Source organism: Lutra lutra, chromosome 16 (assembly GCF_902655055.1).
Source record: "Lutra lutra chromosome 16, mLutLut1.2, whole genome shotgun sequence".
Lineage (NCBI taxonomy): Eukaryota > Metazoa > Chordata > Mammalia > Carnivora > Mustelidae > Lutra > Lutra lutra.
The window spans coordinates 32,563,670-32,584,182 of NC_062293.1; the positions used below are offsets into that span (position 1 = coordinate 32,563,670).

The 20,513-nt window shown below is 48.1% G+C and overlaps 1 protein-coding gene across 1 annotated transcript; it reads left to right on the forward strand.

Annotated features, from left to right (window-relative positions):
- Positions 1-10,956: 10,956 nt before the first annotated feature.
- On the forward strand, positions 10,957-15,754 carry DYNLL2 (dynein light chain LC8-type 2). The gene is made up of 2 exons (XM_047707693.1): positions 10,957-11,089; positions 13,690-15,754. Exons 1-2 carry the CDS (start codon positions 10,958-10,960, stop codon positions 13,825-13,827), a joined length of 270 nt encoding a protein of 89 aa, XP_047563649.1. The 5' UTR covers position 10,957; the 3' UTR covers positions 13,828-15,754.
- Positions 15,755-20,513: the final 4,759 nt, after the last annotated feature.

Sequence of the window (20,513 nt, forward strand, 5' to 3'; positions counted from 1 at the left end):
ACTCTTAGAAAAAAAAGAAGTAAATCTTTGTGATCTTGGGTTAGGCAATGATTTCTTACAATGACATCAAAAGCACAAAGGACAAAAAAATTGACAAAATGGTCTTCATCAAAATTAAAAACTTTTGGGGGTGCCTCTGTGGCTCAGTGGGTTAAAGTGGGTTAAAGCCTCTGCCTTTGGCTCAGGTCATGATCCTAGGATCCTGGGATGGAGCCCCCCACTTTGGGGCTCTCTGCTCGGCAGGGAGCCTGCTTCTTCCTCTCTCTCTCTCTCTCTCTCTCTGCCTGCCTCTCTGTCTACTTGTGATCTCTGTCTGTCAAATAAATAAATAAAAATCTTAAAAAAAATTAAAAAAAATTAAAAACTTTTGGGCCTCAAAGGTCACCATCAAGAAAATGAAAATACAATCCACAGAATGGGAGAAAAAATTTGTAAGCCATATGTCTCAGTGAGGGTCTAGTATCCAGAATATATAAAGAACTCTTACAACTCAATAATAAAAAGATAAGTAACAGGGATGCCTGGGTGGCTCAGGTCATAATCCCAAGTCCTGGGATAGAGTCCCACATCAGACTTCCTGCTCAGTGGGGAACCTGTTCCTCCCTCTGCCTGCTGTTCCCCCTGCTTGTGCTCTCTCTTCTCTCTCTCTCTCTCTCTCATTTTCTCTGACAAATACATAAATAAAATATTTTTTAAAAAATTTTTAAAGATTTTATTTATTTGACAGATCACAAGTAGGCAGAGAGACAGGCAGAGAGAGAGAGGGGGAAGCAGGCTCCCCACCGAGCAGATGCAGGGCTCAATCTCAGGACCCCGAGATCATGACCTTAGCTGAAGGCAGAGATTTAACCCATTGAGCCACCCAGGCACCCCTAACATATTTTTTTTTTTAAAAGACAAATAACCTAATTTTAAAAAGAGTAAGAGATTTGAACAGACATTTCTCCAAGGAAAACATACACACTGCCAATTACATGAAAAGATGCTTAAGGTCATTAAACACTAAGGAAACACAAATGAAAGCTACAGCTGGGTATTTTTCATACCCACTAGACGGCTATAATATAAGAGACAATAACAGGTGTTGGTTAGAATGTGGAGAAATCACAACCCTCGTATGCTGCAGGGAGGAATGTACAATGACACAGCTGTTTTGGAAAAATAGTCTGACCACTCCTCAAAAGGTTGAGCATAGAGTTATTACAAACCCCAGCAATTCCACACCTGGGTATATATCCAAGAGAACTGAAGGCATATATCCAAACAAAAATTTGTGCAAGAATGCTTATAAAGGCATTATCCATAACAGCTAAAGAGTGGAAACAACCCAAATGCCCATCAACTAATGAACGGATGAACAAAACATGGTATGCTTATATGGTGGAATGGTACCAGGCATAAAAATGAATGAAGTACAGATTGATGCTATAACATGGATGAACCCAGCAAACATTACACTAATTGAACTAAGAGAGTCACAAAAGACCATATATCTTATTATTCAATTTATACAAAATGTTCACAATAGGCAGATCTATAGAAATGGAAAATAGATTAGTGGAAACTGGGGAGAAATGGGGGAGTGACTGTCAATGAATACAGGGATTCTTTTTTTTTTTTTAAGATTTTATTTATTTATTTGACAGACAGAGATCACAAGTAGGCAGAGAGGCAAGCAGAGAGAGAGAGAGAGGAGGAAGCAGGCTCCCTGCCGAGCAGAGAGCCCGATGGGGCTTGATCCCAGGACCCTGGGATCATGACCTGAGCTGAGGGCAGAGGCTTTAACCACTGAGCGACCCAAGTGCCCCTGAATACAGGAATTCTTTTTGGAGTGGTGGAAATGTTCTAAATTTAGATAGTTGCACAGCTCTGTGAATACTAAAATCCACCAAACTGTGCACTTTAGAAAGGTGGATTTTATGGTATGTGAGCCATATCTTAATAAAGCTGCTATACATGTAAAAATAGAACTAACTTATTACATTGAAATATAAGGTGGGCCTCCATTTCCTAGCAAGAAGATTTTTTTTAAGTTTTTGCCAACTGGAATATATTGTAATATGCCTAACAAAGCAATGTTTTCCTTCAAAACTGTTCTCAGAGAGGAAGGCAAAGTTGTACAGACCTCATTTTTTAGAACCCTGCTCATCATTCCCCACTTCACTCTATGGGATTAAGGGTGAGAGAGCCTAGTGTTTGTTTTTATGACAGTGGGGACAAGGATCTCCCTCAAAGATAGTCTTGCCTCCCACTCTGGAGGCTCTCCAAGAGTAGACATCTGTGTTTCTGCCTGCCCAGCACCCACTCTCTTGCTTCTTGGAACTTCATGTGGATTTTCCTTCTGTCAGATATTCCCCCCTTGATCTTAGAGGGTCTCTCAAGCTGCCCTTCACTTTCATGGCCAAAAAGTGGACCTGGGACCCAATGTGGCCAATCAGATGTCCTTCTTTGGGAATTTGAATCGACAGTTGGGTGACTCAAGGAAAATGCCAGTGATTTGCCTGCCCCACAGGGATGCCCTGAGGAGACCATTCCATGGTTCCTGCTCCCTGGAATCAGTGGGGGTTATTCTGGTCCTGTTTTTTTTCTTCAGATGTTTCCTGCCCCTAAGAACCCTAACTTGATCATTTGGAAAAGGGCTGACAAATTCCATGTTATTGTCTTGGTTCTCCCATGGCAGAGGAAGGGTTCCTCAGGACTGTGCAGACAGTGAAGGAGGAGCACTCCTAAATTAGGAGTCATCATGATCTAGAAACCACTATTTGCATTGGAGCATCTTCTCTTTGGTTCTTTCTTGATGACCACTTGCTTTAATATTTTATTTGAAGCTCAAACATTAATTGAATCTTAACTGTGTCAAGGCCTTTGTTAGTTGTGAGAATACACAGCTGAACAGAATGATATCCCAGCTTTGTTGGGTGATGGGAGTGAAGAGAAATGCTCTCTGAATTCTAAGTGATCAGAAAGAAGGATCAGAGAAGAGGGTATTTAAGCTTGGCTACAAGTCGAGAAATTTCTCTGACCCATAGGGAAGGTATCATTTGTGATGGGGTATAGAAATCAGAGAATCATAGATTTGGGGGCTGATAAGGACCTTACAGTTTATCCAGTCCTACATTTTCTTGAGGAAGATATCCAGATTCTGAGGAAAGAAATGATTTGACTAGAGTCGAATTGGGCTCAGGACTTCTCTGACTCCCAGTCCAGTGCTCATCTCACTAGTTCTCAGGTACATTGTTGATCTTGACTGGCTCCTCCAGGTTTCAGGGGACTTGGGAAGGAGGAAGGTTGATATTTAGGGCTTGGTAAATTGTTGCCTAGGGAAATATGTTTTGCAAGGCCACTCAAGAAATCAGTGAGGAATTGGGACAGATTCCGGTAGTTCTTGTCACACTCCTCTCTTCCTTAGTTTTTTCCCCCCTATGGGGACTTGGCAGACTATGGAGACTGCACTGCACTGTGTCAGGTTTTGTGTTCTCACCCTTCTCCATCCTTTTGGAGTCTTTGAAGCAAGTCAACAGCTGAAGGGGTTGTGAAATCGACTTTTGTCCTTGCCACACTCTCTTTCTTCCGGATGACTGGGTCATCTGGGGTGGAGAGCCTTTGATTGTCTTTACCTGTAATCGTCAGGCTATCACCCAAATACCCAGCAGGTAGTATAAGGAGGAAATCGATTTCAAAGTCAGGCCTGGGCATTCCCCAGCACGGACAACGATTCACCTCAGCCAGCAACTGGTTCCCCAGTGTAAATAGCAGTGTTGCTGATTCTAAAGAGACAGAAAAAGCCTAAGGAGGTTCTTTGGGTGGAGGAAGGGATGAAGTGTCCCAATTCGTGCTTTTCCGCCACGCAGTAGTTTCATCCACATTCTTGGTTTTGATCACCATGTGGGCCCTGGGGGCCGCCTAATTCCTGACCTCTCCATTGTGGGAGTCCCACAGGTCCTACCCTGATAGGGATGTTCAATTTAACCAATACTGACAGAGAACTTCCCATGTTCCAAGAACTGTGCTAGGTTCTACAGCCCACACATAAATAAGATGTAATCCCTGTCTGCAAGGAACTACAGACAAACTTAAGCCTCACAAGTTTAATACAAGGTGGTTGGTGATAAACACCTGGGATTCAGGAAGTTTCACAGAGGACACTCAAACCAGTAAGTTAGCCAGCAAAGAAAGCCACATGCCTCACAGGCAAGGCCAACCACATGAACAAAGGTGTGGAATTTGGGTATAGGGAAAACCACAGGCAGTAGCCGGTGTTACTAGAGCACAAAGAGGGAGATGGAAGTGTGGGGAGAGAAGGCGGGGGTGGGGGGATGTGAAGGGTGAGATGGGGGAGGTAAGTTATGGGAAAGAGCTGTCTTTTTTTTCTTTCTTTTTTCTGAGCAGAGCAGAGGGAAGTGCCTGGGAGATTTGCATTTTAGATAGATCACTCTGTGTGGATTGGGGAGGAGCAGCCTGGACTGCAGGCAGGGAACCAGCGAGAAGAGATGATGAGTTCCCCATGCAGGGTATTCACAATGAAAGGGGGCTAGAAAAATAGTCAAGAGCTGAGTGATAACAGACAAGGGGTGGGTAAGGGGGTTCACAGGTTTTTGACTTGGTCTCTGGGTGGATAATGGGGCCATGAACCGAGGTAAGAAATACAGGGAAGGGAAATAAGTCTGGAAAAGAAATGTTGATGATGGCTAATATTTATTAATCACCTCTATGGACCAGGCATCATGCCAAGAGTTTTTAATGCATTTTCTCATAACTATGAAATAGGTATTATTCTTGATTTATAGATGAGGAAAATGAAATTTTGAGATGATGAATAGCTTGACCAATTCTGCACAGCTGGTAGAGTGGTGGAAAGAGGTTTGAATTCAGGCATTCTGGCTCCAGGGCCAATGCTCTTCATGACCAGGCTTTATATGTGTTTATGTCTTGACAATTTATATTTACATATTTATACGTGTGAGAGTCTGAGGAGCCTGTGGGCCTGAGAATTAGGGGGACCACCAGGACCCAGATTATGGTAAAAAAATGTGAATGTGGATAAAACTACCCAAGTTGAACAGAGACCAAAGCACAGGGCCCTGGGGAACCCTTAGCTTAAGGGTTAAGGAGGGAGAGGGTAAGGAGCCTGCAAGAAAGACAAGAACGTAAGTTCCCTCTGATTTTTAAATCTGAAGACACGGTTCTGCCATCTGGGCAACAGATAACTGGGCAATCTTGAGTGTGTAGTGGCATGAAATAAAAAGGTCCGCCAAATTAAGGCGACATATTAATGACAACAGTTACTACGTTGCATAGTGATTACCCTAAACAGTAAGCATTTCACATAAATAGCCATAATCACTATAGCACGTTTCCCAAACTATCTCCTGTGGAATAGTCGTTCCTGCAGAGGTTAATAAATGTTTGTATAAAAAAGGGCTTCGGAGCCTGATAAGTTTACGAAATGCTGGTATAATTCAGGCAGAAAGCCAAACCCTCGGTTAACACTTTTTTCTTTTCGAAAGTTTGGAGGCGGGATAGAGGAATGACTAAAGGGATAGGTCCTGGGAACGGACCGCCTGACACCTGCATTGACAAAAGCGGGGTAATCTTGGGCAAATTACTGAACTTCTCTAAGAGGTAGTTTCCATATCTGCACAGGAAGACAGTAATACCTGTTCACTGTGATTGTTCCAGATTTCAATGCAACAATACTTTGAAAACAGATTAGAACCTGGCACGGAGTGAGCGCTCTATGAATATTACTATCTATAAACCATACCATTGTTAGCAAGTTTTCCAGACATCCCAGAGCCTTAAGTCTTTCTCGCACATATTTCACACACGCACAGATACCCACATTTCTGAAAAGTCAAAGCCTTCGTTCTGACTCCCATTAGTTGAAGTTCTTTGTGCCCTTACCTCCACCCTATCACACCCCAGGACTGGGAATGACCAAAGTTGCAGTATGCTACTCTAGGCAATGGGGCAGGGAGAGGGAGGATTTATATGCCAGCAGCATGGACTTGGAAGGACCACCACGAGTTCAGTCACTTTTAGGCACACTTGAAAAGAGGTATGCATCTTTTGGGTGAACACTGGCCTGTACCAGGGCGCACAGCTTAGCAAATGGAGTGCAGGCTGTATTTTAGCCCCCACTTGCTCTTTAGGTTGAATGTCATTGTATAGTGAACAACCTGCACAACCATATGTTGCAGTTCTGACCTTCAGGCCATAGAAGGGGCTGGAAGCTAATGACCATTGGAGAAAGAGGGTACAAGTTCTCTTCCTAGTAGTCCATGAAAACAGCTCTCTGCAAGCCTTAAGGTGGTCAAGTACCCTTCTTCATCTCCTCGCTCTCTGCCCACATGTGCCCCGCCTCCCATTCATTCACACAGAGCTGACATCAGAATACCCTGGGTGTGAGGGGATACATCAGACCTTGTCTGTTCCTCTGGAATGCTGACAGAGGTTGGGACATGACAGAGCAGCAGAAAGCAGAAGTGGGAGGGCGTGATTTTCAAGGTTTCCCCTAATACATAATGAATACTAAATTATGATGCTCCACACCAGAGCAGACCACGGCCAGAGCAAGAACGACTTCCTGATCAAGGTTTGGGGCAGTGAAGGGAAAATGATGGGAAGGGGAACTTCTTAATCCTCACTGTGTGGCCCAAACATGTGGCTCCCTATAAAGATTCTCACCACCCCTTTAGGTAGACACTTCCTTTGTGAAACAGAGGGGAAGAAAAAGGCAGACATTTCCTGTTCTCTGGAGGTGGGTGGGGTAGAGTGATGGGCAGGATCTCTCCCAAAGTTGACTGCGCATTTACACACACTCCCACAGAGAGCCTCCACAGCCATCAGAGGGGCCGCTGCCTAAAAGCACCACTTTTCAGCCTAGAAACCAAGACCAAGCCTGACCTGCAGTGATCTGGTGAGAGCTCTGCCCCCTTTGTGCTTTGGTTCTCTTCTCTATAAGGTGAGGAGTATGCATGGGTTGAATTTTAAGTTTCCTCATAGGTCTGCCACACTATGGTTCGCACCTCTCGGGGGTTCTATGCACTCCCCGTGAGGTCGTCACCGACCAGAAATGGCTTACTCTCACCTCTACTCCAGGATCCTGCGTGCCAAAGACCAACCTCCCTTTTCACAACTGTGCTTGGAGTCTGCCTCCATATAGCTCTAGACGATCAACAACAGCTGGGTTCCAGCTGGGAGCTGAGGTCCTGTGGCCTTGAGACTCGGGAACAAAGACTGAGCTGTCGTGGGGAAGGGACTTTTCCTGAATGTAAGGGGAGGGGAGCCCTGGGGCTGTTTATGCTTTTACCTCTCCGTTGAGCTGGTTGTTTCTCTCCTTCCTACAGATCTGGGGGAGGGGGGGGGTCTTGTCTTTTCTTCTGAGGCTGATGACTTCACCTCCTTTCCCTTCCTCCTCCTCTGGTTAGGATCTCTACCCCTTCCCCATCTGCTCCCAGGGTTTGAAATCTCCATCCCTCTCTGTCTCTTTATTCTCATTGAGATTGGGGTCTTTACACCCCTCCCTCTCCCTAAGCCTCGCCTACTTATTCTTTTTAGGCCTGGCCTCCTAGCCCTGGGTGGAGGGGTCTGCATTCTTCTTCTCCTTTCTCTTCTTAAGGCCCCATCTCCCTCCCCCCACCCTTTCCAGCTCCCCCTCCCTCCGCCCCGAGGCATTGTGGGAGGAAACAAGATGTGGGGCGAGAGCGGCGCGGGGAGAAGCCCGCAGTGCGGGGCCGGGCGGGCGCAGCCAATGGGGAGCGCGGACGGCGGCGCGCGCGGCGGGGGGGGCGGAGGCGGGGCGCTATTTCTGTGGGGGCCGCGCGTCGGCCGTGCTCAGCGGCAGAGCGGAGCGGAGCTGCGAGGCACCAGCGAGGGTAAGGCGGCGGGCCGGCGGGCGCGAGGCGGAGAGCTGGTGGCCGGGGAAGCTCGAAGGGCGGACGGCGGCGGCGAGCGATCGGCCCGGAGCCGCGGGAGCCGGAGACCGCGGCGGCGGCGGCGGCGGCTGCTGCTGCTGGAGGAGCCGAGGGGACACCGCCCCTGCCCGCGCCCGTGCCGAGGCCATCGCTGCTCCCCCGAGGCCCCGCGCGGACTAGCCTCCGTGAAGGTGAGCGGTGGGTGGGGGAGTCCCCGGGGCGGCGGCCCGCGGCTGTCGCGTGCAGCCCCACGCGCGAGGCCCAGCCCCGAGGCCGGGAGCCGAGCCGGCCTCGGCGTGACGCCCTCGGGGCCCCTCCTTCCCGGAGCTGCGCCACCCTGTGCCCTCGCGACCCTCGGGCGCGGCCGGAGGCCCGGGGCTGCGGAGGTGCGGTTCCCCGCCTCCTTCCCGTCCCCTCCCCTCCCGGGAGTCTCCCGGCGCTGTGTGGAGGCCTCCGGTGTTTGGGGCCGAGGGAGAGGGGGTGGAGAGGGCTCGGGCGTGACGCGGCGCCTCCTGCCGCCGCCGCCACACTCCGGGGCGTCCTTCCTGCGGCGAGGACGCCCAGTCACTCCGGCGCTGCTCCAGGCCGGGCGGGGGAGGGCGGCTGACCGGCCGGGGTGGAGGTGGCGGGGAGGATGCTTTCTCATGCCCCAGGTGTTGGCCTTCGGGGGCCGTAGCTCTCCGGAGGAGGGCATGGTGGAGGGATAAGTCCCCTTGGAGATTTCAAGGGGGGGGAAATGTCAGCATTTGGGGAGGGGGTTCAGGGGAGGGTGGTCCGGGGCTTTCTGAGACTTGGCCTTTTATGTCACAAAACCGGGGATAGCGGATAGGGAGCTGTCCTGGAGTGCCCTCTTCGCTTTTCCTAGGAGCCCCTGGCTTTCGACTGAGGCAGCTGGCCTGGGGGCGTCCGGTCATCTTTCCGAACGGGGGCCCAGGTCCCTTGCTTGTTTTCCCAGGAGGGAGGTGGGTATGCCGGGCACCTCCGTGTCCTTTTCTCACTGGCACCTTGGACACGGCAGGTTGGGGCTAGGCCTCACCCCTCAGACGCCTGGGGGGGCCGGGGGTGAAGAATCGTAGCATTGTAGTCACAAGACCAACGTTATGTAACCTCAGGCGCTCTCCTACTAGAGAGTAAAGTGGCTTTTAATTACTGTGACAGAGTTGTTCCTTTGGACTTTGGGGATGAGGCCGTGGAGCAGGTGAGGTTGCTGGGAAAACCAGTGCCAATTTCGTGCTTTAACTTCACAGTGTCTCACCCGGCCCCACCCCCACCCCTGGCGTTTGTAAACAGTGCCCCCTTCTGAGTGGTAACCTGGAATAGGCCCTCAGGTGACACTAGTTTTCTTCAAATAGATAGTCTTATAATACTCAGAACATTCTTCCTCTGTAGTTGTATATGTGCTCAAACTCATTGAAGTTGCCTCATTTATCTTCTTTCAACCATGGGTTTTTAGAATGAAGGTACTGCTTTGCCCAAGGTCATGTAGCTAGTCAGGCCTTGAACAGGGTTCTCCTTAACCTTTTCCTCAGCACCTGGTGATGCTCACGTACTCCTTGGGGTGTGGGGTTGGAAATTTCCCGTCCACTAACTCTTTCCTCTGCCAGTCTCTGCTGAAATAGAGCCAGCCCTGCTTAGTTTGAGGTGCCTTGGGTGCGGTCAAGGGCTGTGTGGTTGGCAGCTGGCATATATGCTTTCTTTGCATCGGGTACAGGCTAAAGGAGCAATCGTGAGTTCTGCTTTCCCTTTTAGTCCACCCAGCACACAGGGTATTGTGGACGCAGAGATCAAGGTGGCCTCAAACGGTACCAAGGATCTCTCCTTGAACAGGGCAGGCCTCCTGTGTAGCCTTAATATCAGACAGGGCTGGAATGACGACATCTTTTGTCTGCTGGGCTGGGTGACAGAGTCCTCTTTTGGGGGGGGTGTTGGGAGAATCATTGTGATGGGACTGTGGTCAAGCACAGAGGATTGGGTTTTGCAGCTCATCTCCTCGGTTTTTGCAAAGCACTCACATGCTGTAGACTGCCAGTCAGGTTCTGACCAGCCTTCTGGGGATTCCTGACCTCCCAGGAACGGACCGTGCAAGGTCTACCCCAGAATTCTGGTCGCTGTAGGATGAATGCCAAGGGTTAGATAGCAGGGATATGAAATGGGGCTGTTAAAATAATAATTCCTCACCTTTTGTTATCTCTCTCACTGCCAGGCATTGACAACCTTTTTCTGTGAAAGGCCAGATAGAAAATATTTTAGGCTTTACAGGCCATGCATTGTCTTGCAACTACTCAACTCTGCCATTTTTGCCTGTTCTATAAAACTTTATTTACAGAAACAGGTGGTAGGCTGAATCTGGCCCACAGACCCCAGTATAGACTGTCCTTGTTCGCAGATGTTTTCATATAACCTTAATGAATCCTTGTAACAACCCCAGATGGAGAGTTATCCTCGTTGCTAAAGTGGAAATAATGAATGCAGTAAGGGTGAGTGGCTTTCCAAGACTACAAGATACAGGAGTTCATAGTCAGGACCAGAAGTCAGGCCTACTGATTCCTAGTCCATCTTCTTTCCACTGTGTTACCAATGATGCAGTAATGGTCATTAAATCAAGACTTACTGTGTTCAGGTGTTAATGCCACCTGGTTTGCCCTCAGTAACCCTGAAGGACTCCATTTCAAGATGATGGTATGAAAGCACAAAGGTTAAGTAACTTGCCCAAGGACACAGCTAGTAGGTGATATATTGTAATATCTTGGCAGTTGGTACTATTTAAGATACCAGAAATAGATGGAAAAAGCCTTATTTTATAAATGCTAAAAATCGATGGCTTCTTAGGTCTTTTCCTATCCACTTGTATTTCCCAGGTTTGGGGACCAGGTCTTTGCTAAAAGCTTAGGACCTCCCTCTTCTAATAATGCCTCGTGTCTGTTTTCTGTTGTCTTCTGTACTCTGTTCTCCCACTGAGGCTCCATACTCAGGTGCTAATGTGCATTGCTTAGAGCGTGGGGTTATCAGCTTCACCTCTCTGCTTCTTCTGCAGTGTCACGATGTCTGACCGGAAGGCAGTGATCAAGAACGCAGACATGTCTGAGGACATGCAACAGGATGCCGTTGACTGCGCCACGCAGGCTATGGAGAAGTACAACATAGAGAAGGACATTGCTGCCTATATCAAGAAGGTGTGCCAAGAGAGCTGTGGCTATTGGCTAGGGGTAGGGGTGGACATCTGAGCTGTTCCCCAAGGGGATCTGAACTGGGGACTTAGGAAAGCAGGTATATCCCATGCAAACAAAATCCAGAAGCTTACAAAGCAGACAAATTAGAGAGGGATTCTTGCCCAAGCATTCACCTTAGGAGTTCTTTTTTTTCTTTTTCTTTTTCTTTTTTTTTTAAGATTTTATTTATTTATTTGACACAGAGAGAGAGAGACAGACAGCGAAAGAGGGATCACAAGCAGGGGGAGTGGGAGAGGGAGAAGCAGGCCTCCTGCTGAGCAGGGAGTCTAATGTGGGGCTCCATCGCAGGACCCTGGGATCATGACCTGAGCCAAAGGCAGATGCTTAATGACTGAGCCACCATGGCGTACCTGCCTTAGGAGTTCTTTTTTTTTTTTTTTTAAGATTTTATTTATTTATTTGACAGAGATTACAAGTAGGCAGAGAGAGAAAAGGAAGCAGGCTCCCTGCTGAGCAGAGAGCCCGATGGGACTCGATCCGAGGACCCTGGGATCATGACCTGAGCTGAAGGCAGAGGCTTTAACCCAATGAGCCACACAGGTGCCCCACCTTAAGAGTTCTTAATAGGAGCTCTGCTGAGGTGTGCTTACGTGTGTGTGTCTGTGTGTGTGTTTACAGATAATTTTGTGACTACAGGGCATTGGGAACAGAAGCTTAGGATCAAATGTAACTGGTTAAAATCAGAACTATTCAAAATGTAAATCGAGGATAATTGAACAGATAATACAAGATCATATACAAGTTTTTCAAGGAACTGCATCATTTAAATGGGATATCCCTATAATCTCTATACTATAGGAAGTTTCCTCTTTTTTTTTTTAACCCCCTCTTAAAAAGGACTCAGGGCGTCTAGGGGTTCAGTGGGTTAAGCCTCTGCCTTCGCCTCAGGTCATGATCCCAGGGTCCTGGGATCGAGCTCCGTGTCAGGCTGTGTGCTCAGCGGGGAGCCTGCTTCCTCCTCTCTCTGACTGCCTCTCTGTCTACTTGTCATCGCTGTCTGTCAAATAAATAAAATCTTTAAAAAAAAAAAAAAAAAGGGACTCAGGTACTGTACTATCTCCTTTCTCCCACCTTCTTCTTAAGAATAGGGTGGGCTTGAATATGTAATTTGCCAAAAATAGATGAGCAATATTGGGGTAATAGGTTTAGTCCCTGAAAAATTCCTGAGTGAATGGGTGAATTAAATATGGTTACCTAACACAGGAAGCAGCTGAGCTAGAAGTGAGAAGTGATACCCAGGGGCCTCTGATTCCCAGGCAGAATCCATGTCTGCTACTGGCATAATCCTAGTCTTGGATGTTTTCAGTTGTAGTATCCCAAAAGGGATGCCTAAGTGTAGGGTTGTTCTGGTTCATAGAGGTGTGGTAGGGCATCCTTAAGTTTTACAGACTTCTGCTTTCCTACTTAGGTGGGGTGGGATGAAAAGAGGAAACTCTGGAGTACTGAGAGACTCTCTGTATAAGGAGCCCCAGTGGGTGAGGAGCCAGCTGGGGGTGCTGGCTCCTTGCTGAGTGATGGCCTTATGTGTCCTGTACAGGGAGAGGATCCAGAATCATGGACTCTGAGTCAGGAGAATCCTTAGGTTATGTCTGGTCTAGCTTTTTTGTTTTGCTGATAGGGAAAATGAGACCCGGAGAAGTGGCTATGGTTCTCCTGTGTTACAGTGTCTTGAGAGTCAGCATTAGGGCTGGATTTGATGAGCCATCCCCTTTCCACTGTTCACTAATACCTCTTGGAGTCCCTTGGTGTAAGGGACAGTGAGGAGGCAAAGAGCACCTGAGGGGGCAATCCCAGGGTTGGCAGCTTTGCAGGGTCCATGGTAGAGGTCTGTTGCATGGCAGGGTGCATCTACTGAACCATCTGTTTCCTGCTGGATCTTTGGAGTGACAGGGAACTGTCTGTCTGATTAGGTCAGAAGGATTTCTTAGGTTGCTTTGATGCTGCACTTGTGCCACTAAGAGAAGTGAGGGAATTGCCTTGATCTCACGGTTGATGTCCTTGTTCTGCTACTTAAAGCCCACACAGTACCTGGCACACAGGAGTGCCTATTAAAGGCACTGTTGACTTACAAAGAACTGCTTCCTGGTACTCCTGATGTTTGGCTCTGGTGTCTTGGTTCTTGGCATTTGGAAATGCTGGTTTAGTAATGTGGGAGGCAGCACATGGCAAGTCAGGGAGGCTTGCTCCTCCCTGCTTTCTTCATACGGTGAGACACTGGAGTGGTCTCTTATGCCCTGGGCTTCCTTATTCCTTTGGTAAAGAATCACAGGGTGGACCATGGAGTAGGGTGGCTAGGAGGAGGAGAGATGATCAGAGTGTAAAGTGCTAGAGAGAAGTAATGGAGTTTGTGGTGTTCCATTATTAATGAAGGAAAGAGTGTCCTAGATAGCCTTAACCTGAGCTCCTGAGGTTTGGGGAGTTGAGGCCATGGCCTTGGGGTGGGGAGGCGGGGGTGATAACTAAATCACATTCCTATTCTGACTTCTCGTCTTCCAGCTATACTAATCACCTTTCTTCTCTCCCCTTCACTTTTCTTTTTTTAGGAATTTGACAAGAAATACAACCCTACCTGGCATTGTATCGTGGGCCGAAATTTTGGCAGCTATGTTACACACGAGACAAAGCACTTCATCTATTTTTACTTGGGTCAAGTTGCAATCCTCCTCTTCAAGTCAGGCTAGGTGGCCGCAGTGAAGGTGGCAGTGGCGGCGGCAGCGATGGCAAGCAGGCGGCGTTGCTGGGACTGTTTTGCACTGGGGCCAGCATCAGGAAGTCCTCTCCAATGGCTGTGCTACTGCATGGACTGTATACTCGATTTCATGTGTATGTTGCAGTAAACAAAACCAAACTTCTTTCTGTTTAGTTGCCTGGGGAAGAAGGCTGCTTTATGTTTATTTTTCAAGACTTTAAAATTTTTTCTTCGGTTGTATTGCACTAGGAAATCTCTCCCACCCCTCCCTCTTCTCTTTCTCTCCCTACATAAAATTTTCAAAAAGCCCTCAACAAAGCCTGTAAGACTAGGAGGGCTGGGGGAGAGCAGGCAGTTTCTGGAGGCAGAACTCAAATTGTGCAGCCACCTCCTCCTGGTGGTGGGTGCTGCTTTGGGACGGCCGGGGAGGCTGCAGGGGCAGCGTAAGGATTGGCAGGGAGAGGGGGATAGGAAGGAGGCTAGGGGGATTGATCTAGTACCAGGGAGAATATTCCACTGAACTGTGATTCCACGGCTTGGGGCACAGGGTGGGGTGGGGGGTGGATTCTTTGAGGGGCCCTGAGACGTGTTTGTCTGTGGTGTGTGGGAGTGGGGAGCAGACTTATCTTGCTGTCTTTGTCAGAAGAGTTTCTGAGTAAGGGCTGTGTCTTTGTGGATTACCTTCTTTTATTCTTCCTGCCAGAGCTCATGCTAGGAGGATGTTGGGGGTAGGATTAGCTTGATTTTTTTTTTTTCTTCTATCCATTCTTCTCTCCTCCTGTCTGCTCCCTGCTTAGCCCTCAGTTTTCTCATTCCTCTGGAGTTCTCTTAGAACAGCCCCTCTTAGTTGGCTGGCAAGGGAATTTCTGGTGACTGTAGTTCCTTAGTTGTCTTAGCAATCAAACCAAATCAATGTCTCCCTTGATTCTCCTCTATGTATATGTGTGTATCTTGGTTTGGGGTAGAGGGGAGGGAGGGGCAGGACAGTGTGGAATCTCTATGGCGTATGGTTAGATAGGCTGCACGATTAATTCTGATTGGGCCTTTATGTTAAAAACCTCTGGGGGTGTCTGTTTTAGGGGTGAAGGCAGTTGTCAACCCCCATAGGCCATCTGGCCCAGACATTGCTTGCCCTATGGCTGTCTGTTCCCCAGAAGGCTTTGGGAAGATAGCACACGAGGAGATGGCTGTGATGCCATCTGCCCTGGAACTGGTTCTTAGTGGAGAGGGAAAGTGACTTGTGGGTGTTTGCAGCCCTTATGGGAGGTGGGGATGGAAGTGATAAAGGGCTGTAAGGACCTTCGGGGGAACTTTGGAGGGGATTAGTCTTGCAGTGGTGAAGCCAGGTATCAGGAGATGGAGCAGGGCTGCTAGTGGGAGGAGATTCCAAGGAAAGTGCAGGGGGAGATCTTGTCTATTGATCAAATGGGGGTGGGGGGGGAGTCATTGCTGACTGAGCTGCTGATTCTTGTAAATCGCATTTAAAACTCTCATGTGTAGGGTTGGCACTGTGGGAGGGGGGTGGTTGGGATCCAGCTCATTCTTTATTTTTTCCCCCCCTCCAAGTCCATCCTTGGGGCTGGTGGGGAGGCAGGAGAATTCCCCCTCCCCAAGCCTTTAGTGTGTGCCGAGCTTTCTTTTTGTTGCTGACGGGGGAGGGTGGGTGCTGACCAGGGATGGTGAGTGAGTTCCCTATCAAACCCTTTGGTGGGCACAAGATTGAGTGCTTGGCTTTAGGTTTTATTTTTTTATAAATGTCAAAATCTGTGTTTCCCCCTGCCTTCCCAGACTTGTGTGGCCAGTTGGAAATGTCTGGTTTGTGTCATCTCCCTCATTTCTGGAGCAGGGGCTGAGACCCCACCACATCTCCTATGCTCTGCATCCATGCCTCTTTTGGACATTAAAGGTCAATTGATGCACTTCTGAGCTGTTTGGGTTTTTTGGGGGTGAGAGGGGGACAAAAGGGCTACCCTGGTGACTGGGTGCCACACATGGGTGGGGGTAGAGGGTATCTAGGATGGAGTAGGATGGGGGCTGAAGAGATAAGACCAGACAAAGACTAATTGCCCTGAATCAGATTTTAGTTGTAGGGTCTAGTCTGAGGCCCCTTTACTGGGGAGAAAATTAACCAGCAGTAGTCACTCACAGGCTTTCCAGGTCCTTGTTGGTATGGCCAGGTGAGCCACATTTGGGGTCTTTGGTATAGTACATGTTGCCTTCCCTGTTTCCAGCCCCAGGTCCAGATGGCAGTTTTCCAGCTGCTGTCTTGGACCTGGAGGATCTTTGCTGCTTAGAACCTTTGGCCAAGCCCTCCTACGGCCAAGAACCTGTAGCCCTCTTAACTCCTCCTCCTGTGCTTCCCTGAGGCCTGGACACTATCAGCCAAGTCCTGCTCTAGCCACTTAGAAATGGAAAAGTGGGGGATCTTTAGAAGGATGGAAGCACTCTTGGTGGAACCTGAGTTACTCTTCCGACTCCTGTGTTATTCTGGCTGTCCCACTTGGGGATTCCTGCACCCACACACCTGAAGAGGTAGGTAATACTTCAGAGAGTATCTGCCCACCCCTGATGCCAAGCAGTTGTTGGATCCTTGTGGAAGTGTCCGGGAACAGGGGTGCTTTGTACACCTTTCCATTGCCACTTACTCAGAGATAACAGTTTTTGCATACTTGAGCCTAGGATGCTGTCACACAGAGCAAGATAAATTCTGTGCTCCCATGGCATACATACTCTAATCAGGTAGAGCATACCTACACACTGATAAGCTTTTTCCAATAGTGATAAATGTACAGTCAAGGAAATAACTGGGCAATGAGTTGTTGGTTGTTGGAGGTAGGTAGACTGAATTCCTTCAGGTGGGAAGTTGGGCTGGATCTTGGAGAGGGTTCTACCTCTGGGGCAGTGAGGTCCTAAGGGATTCTAGAACCCCCAAATTCTGTTCTTGCCTTTCCCAGTATGAATAATTTGATAGAGGTGGAGCATTGAGGGATGGGAGTGAGGCCATGGTCCCCGTTTTGTCTGTGAAGGGTATCTCTAGGGCTTAAACTCCGCTTTTTGCCCTCGTGAGAGAAGCCATCCAGCTGGTATCTGTGGACAACATACCCAGGTAGGTACACTGCTCTTCTGGAAGGCTAATGCCACAAGACTTTGTGGGGAGGATGGGTTTCAGAAGGGGCTGTAGAAGGCAGATGGACATTGTATTAAGGAATGCAGCTGCTGTCAGAACTGGGGCCAGGGAAAGAGTGGGATTGTCCATAGCCTACCTCTCTTTTACCCTATTCAATCTTCTGGGGCCTGTGGCTAAACATAACTGAAAGGCAGTTGGCAAGGCTGACCCAGGCATACAATCTGGAGGGAATGGAGCAGGAAAGAGAAGAGAATAAATCCAAGGGGAGTAAACCAAACCAGCACGGTAGGGAGTTGTCTGTTGCTGTGTGTCTGTCCGTCTCCAGAATTCTAGTGGTCCCGTAGCCTAGACCTAAGGTGTGGCTGTACCCCAGACTATCCCCTCACTTCTTCATGCCTTTACTCAGACATCGTGTTAGCAGAGGGGCCTTCTGACATCCTGTATGAGATTGCACCTCCTTATCACCACTACTAACCTTACCCAGTGTAGTTCAATACAGAGCTTGCCAAAGCCAGTGTTTGACATGTTTGCTATTGTTGGTCTCCCACAATTAGAATATAAACTGTGGCAGGGCCATTTTCTCTTTTCTTTGCTGCCTGTCTTCACACAGAATAGCACTTGTCCTGTAGCTTGATAGATGTTGGTTGGTCAAATGATAAAAGAGTGTAAGGAAGCATGGGCATCCTCTCCACCCCAGGGCAGCCCAACCTTTCCTGAAGAGACTCCCGTCTGGCTTATGCCCTCTTGCTGCCCAGCCTGTATGTAATTTCCTGCTGCCTGGAAAGGAGTGAGTGGGTCACTTCTCTTGCCAGCTATGGAACAATGAAAGCATGTGTTCATAAAGTACATTTTACAGCATTTCAGTTTGTTTCTGTCCCCGAAACCTCCAAGCAGCTGTCTGAGCGAGACCCAGCAGTCATTAGCCACATTTTTGGAGAAGCAAACTGAATCATAGAGGGTGAGTGACTTGTCAAAGCCCATGTAGCCGCTAGTATTTCTAGAGCCCAGGTACTGTGACTCGTAAGGGCTGAACTGGGTTTGACAGCAGTGGTCTCACTGATACTCCTCAAGCTTTAGACCCAACTCCTTGAGCTCAGGAGCAAATCCCTGCTTCCGCTGATAGCTTTCCTGGACTCTGCTTTAGCAAGGGCAGGGAGGATACTTCCCTGTCCCTCCCTTCTCACTCCTCCCATATACCAAGAATTGAGCTGCCCCTTCCTTGAGGTCTCACCAGAGGGGTAAATAAATCATGTGGACTTAGAGAACAGAATCCCAGAATTGTGACCTCTTGCCTCCCCTGAACTAAAGGTATAGCTTCCTTACCACCCTGGTAACGAGTATGCTGTATCACCTGTTGAAGAGGTCAAGTGTACCTGTATGTATATCTTTGTGATGTCATGGGCTTGGTGTCCACACCAGTGTAGAGGCATTCTCCCCTGCTTAGATGGCTACTGTACTGGTATAGACAGGTTCATAAGAGATCAAAGAGGACCCCAGGTCCCTATGCTCCTCTCTTTTGACCAAATAAAGGTGTATAGTGTTTGTGGTTAGGCTGCTAGTCATCACTCTCTTGAGTTTCCAGAGAGAGGCTAAACATGCAAAGACAGTGGTAGTGTGGGTAGAACCCAGGATCTAGAATCAGAAGACCTGGGGTTGAGTCTCAGCTGTAACACTTAACCCATTGTATGAACTTGGGCAACTCCTCTCTGAGACTCAATATCTCCATCTGAAAATGGGGGTAATACCTATTTACCCTAAAGGGTGGTTATGAGGATCAAATGACATGTATGTGAAAATGCTTTGAAATTGGAAAGCAATGAGGAGGGGGATACTGACTATTGGGGTCTGTGACAATAAAACTTGGGGGAAGAATAAAGGGTTCTGGGGAGTCAGGCCATCAATTACCCCATCACATCTTGTCGCACCAGCCTCCCCCCCGCCCCTGTCCAAACGCACCCATATTGTAGAGAAGGAAATGAGGGACCAGACAGGGAAAGAAACTTAGCTGAGGTCACATGGATGTTGGGGACAACTGGGACGTAGTACTTGGTTTCCTGACTCCCAGACCAGTTCTGACTCTACTTCAAGGTGGTGGAGGGGACTAATTTATCACTAGGTGCTGAGTCCCTACTGAACTCTGGAATACCCTGTATTTGGTGATGGTGTACAATTTAGTGTTTTGTTTTTAAGATTTTATTTCTTTTAGAGTGGGAGAATGAGCATGTGCCAGTGGGACGAGGGAGAGGGGGGAAGAATCTGAAGCAGACTCGGCACTGAGCCCCCCAGCTGCCCCCAATTCAGTGGTTTTTAGCATATTCAGAGTAATGCAACCATCCCCACTATCTAATTCCATGATGTTTTTATCATTCCCCAAAGAAACTTTGTACCCATTTGTAGTCACTCCTCATTCCTCTTTTTCCCTAGCCCCTGGAAACTGCTTATCTACTTCCTGTCTTTTTGAATTTGCCTATTCTAGACATTCATATAAATCATACAAATGTGGCCTTTGTGTCTGCTTTCACTTAGCCTAATGTTTTCGAGGCTCATCTGTGTTGTAGCATTTATCAGTACTACATTCTTTTTTCTGGCCATGTTCCGTCCTATGAATATATCACCTTCTGTTAAGGTGATATCAACTTCTGCGTCAGTTGAGGGACATTTGGCTTGTTTCCACTTGTTGGCTATTGTGAATGGTGCTGCTATGAACATTCATGCATATGTTTTTAATTCTCTTGGGGCATCTTTTTTAAATGCCAATTTACTTCTCCATTTTTTAGAAACTAGATTGAAATGGGCAATTTTTTTCTGTGAAGGATCAGATAGTATTTTAGGCCACGTAATGTCATGTATGTAGTTGTTACCACTGCTAAACTCTCCATTGTAGCACGGAAGCTACTGTAGGCAACATATACACCTGAGCGTGGATGCATTTCAATAAAACTTTAAACAGGCAGTGGGCCAGATTTGACCTGTGGACCGCAGTTTGCCAACCCCTAGTCTGGATGTTACATTCACATGATTCAGTATTCCAAAGGTAGGGGCACCTGGGTGGCTCAGTCAGTGAAGCGTCCAACTCTTGGTTTCAGCTCAGGTCGTGATCTCAGGGTCACAAGATGGAGCCCTGCATCAGCATCAGTCTCCATGCTCAGCAGGGAGTCCGCTTGGGTTTCTCTCTCTCCCTCTGCCCACCTCCCCAGCCCCACTTTCTCTCTCTCTCTCTCTCTCTCAAAAACAATATTCCAAAGGTAGAAAAAGTGAAAATTCCCCCTCCCACTTCAGTTCCCCAACACTGACTGGGTTTCCCTCCTTAGAAGCAATTTAATGATGTGAGATTTTATGTTCCCTTTCAGAGAGCTGACAAAAAGTATGTTTTTAAGTGGCTGTGCAATGTTCCAACGTGTTGCATATAGTTTAATAAACATGAAAGGACGAAGATATCTGAAGGTATGCCCCGAAAGACAGAACACTGTTGTAGGTGTGTTGCCCTGACCTGCCCAATTCGCTCCTTCATCGTGGGATTTGCCTGGGAGTTCTGGTGGTCACTCCTGATG

Bases quoted from the DNA above. Each gene is read 5' to 3' on its own strand.
- DYNLL2 (XM_047707693.1), top strand. From the start codon at position 10,958: ATGTCTGACCGGAAGGCAGTGATCAAGAACGCAGACATGTCTGAGGAC. The intron at 11,090-13,689 runs GTGTGCCAAGAG...TTCTTTTTTTAG, and splicing joins TTGCTGCCTATATCAAGAAG to GAATTTGACAAGAAATACAA.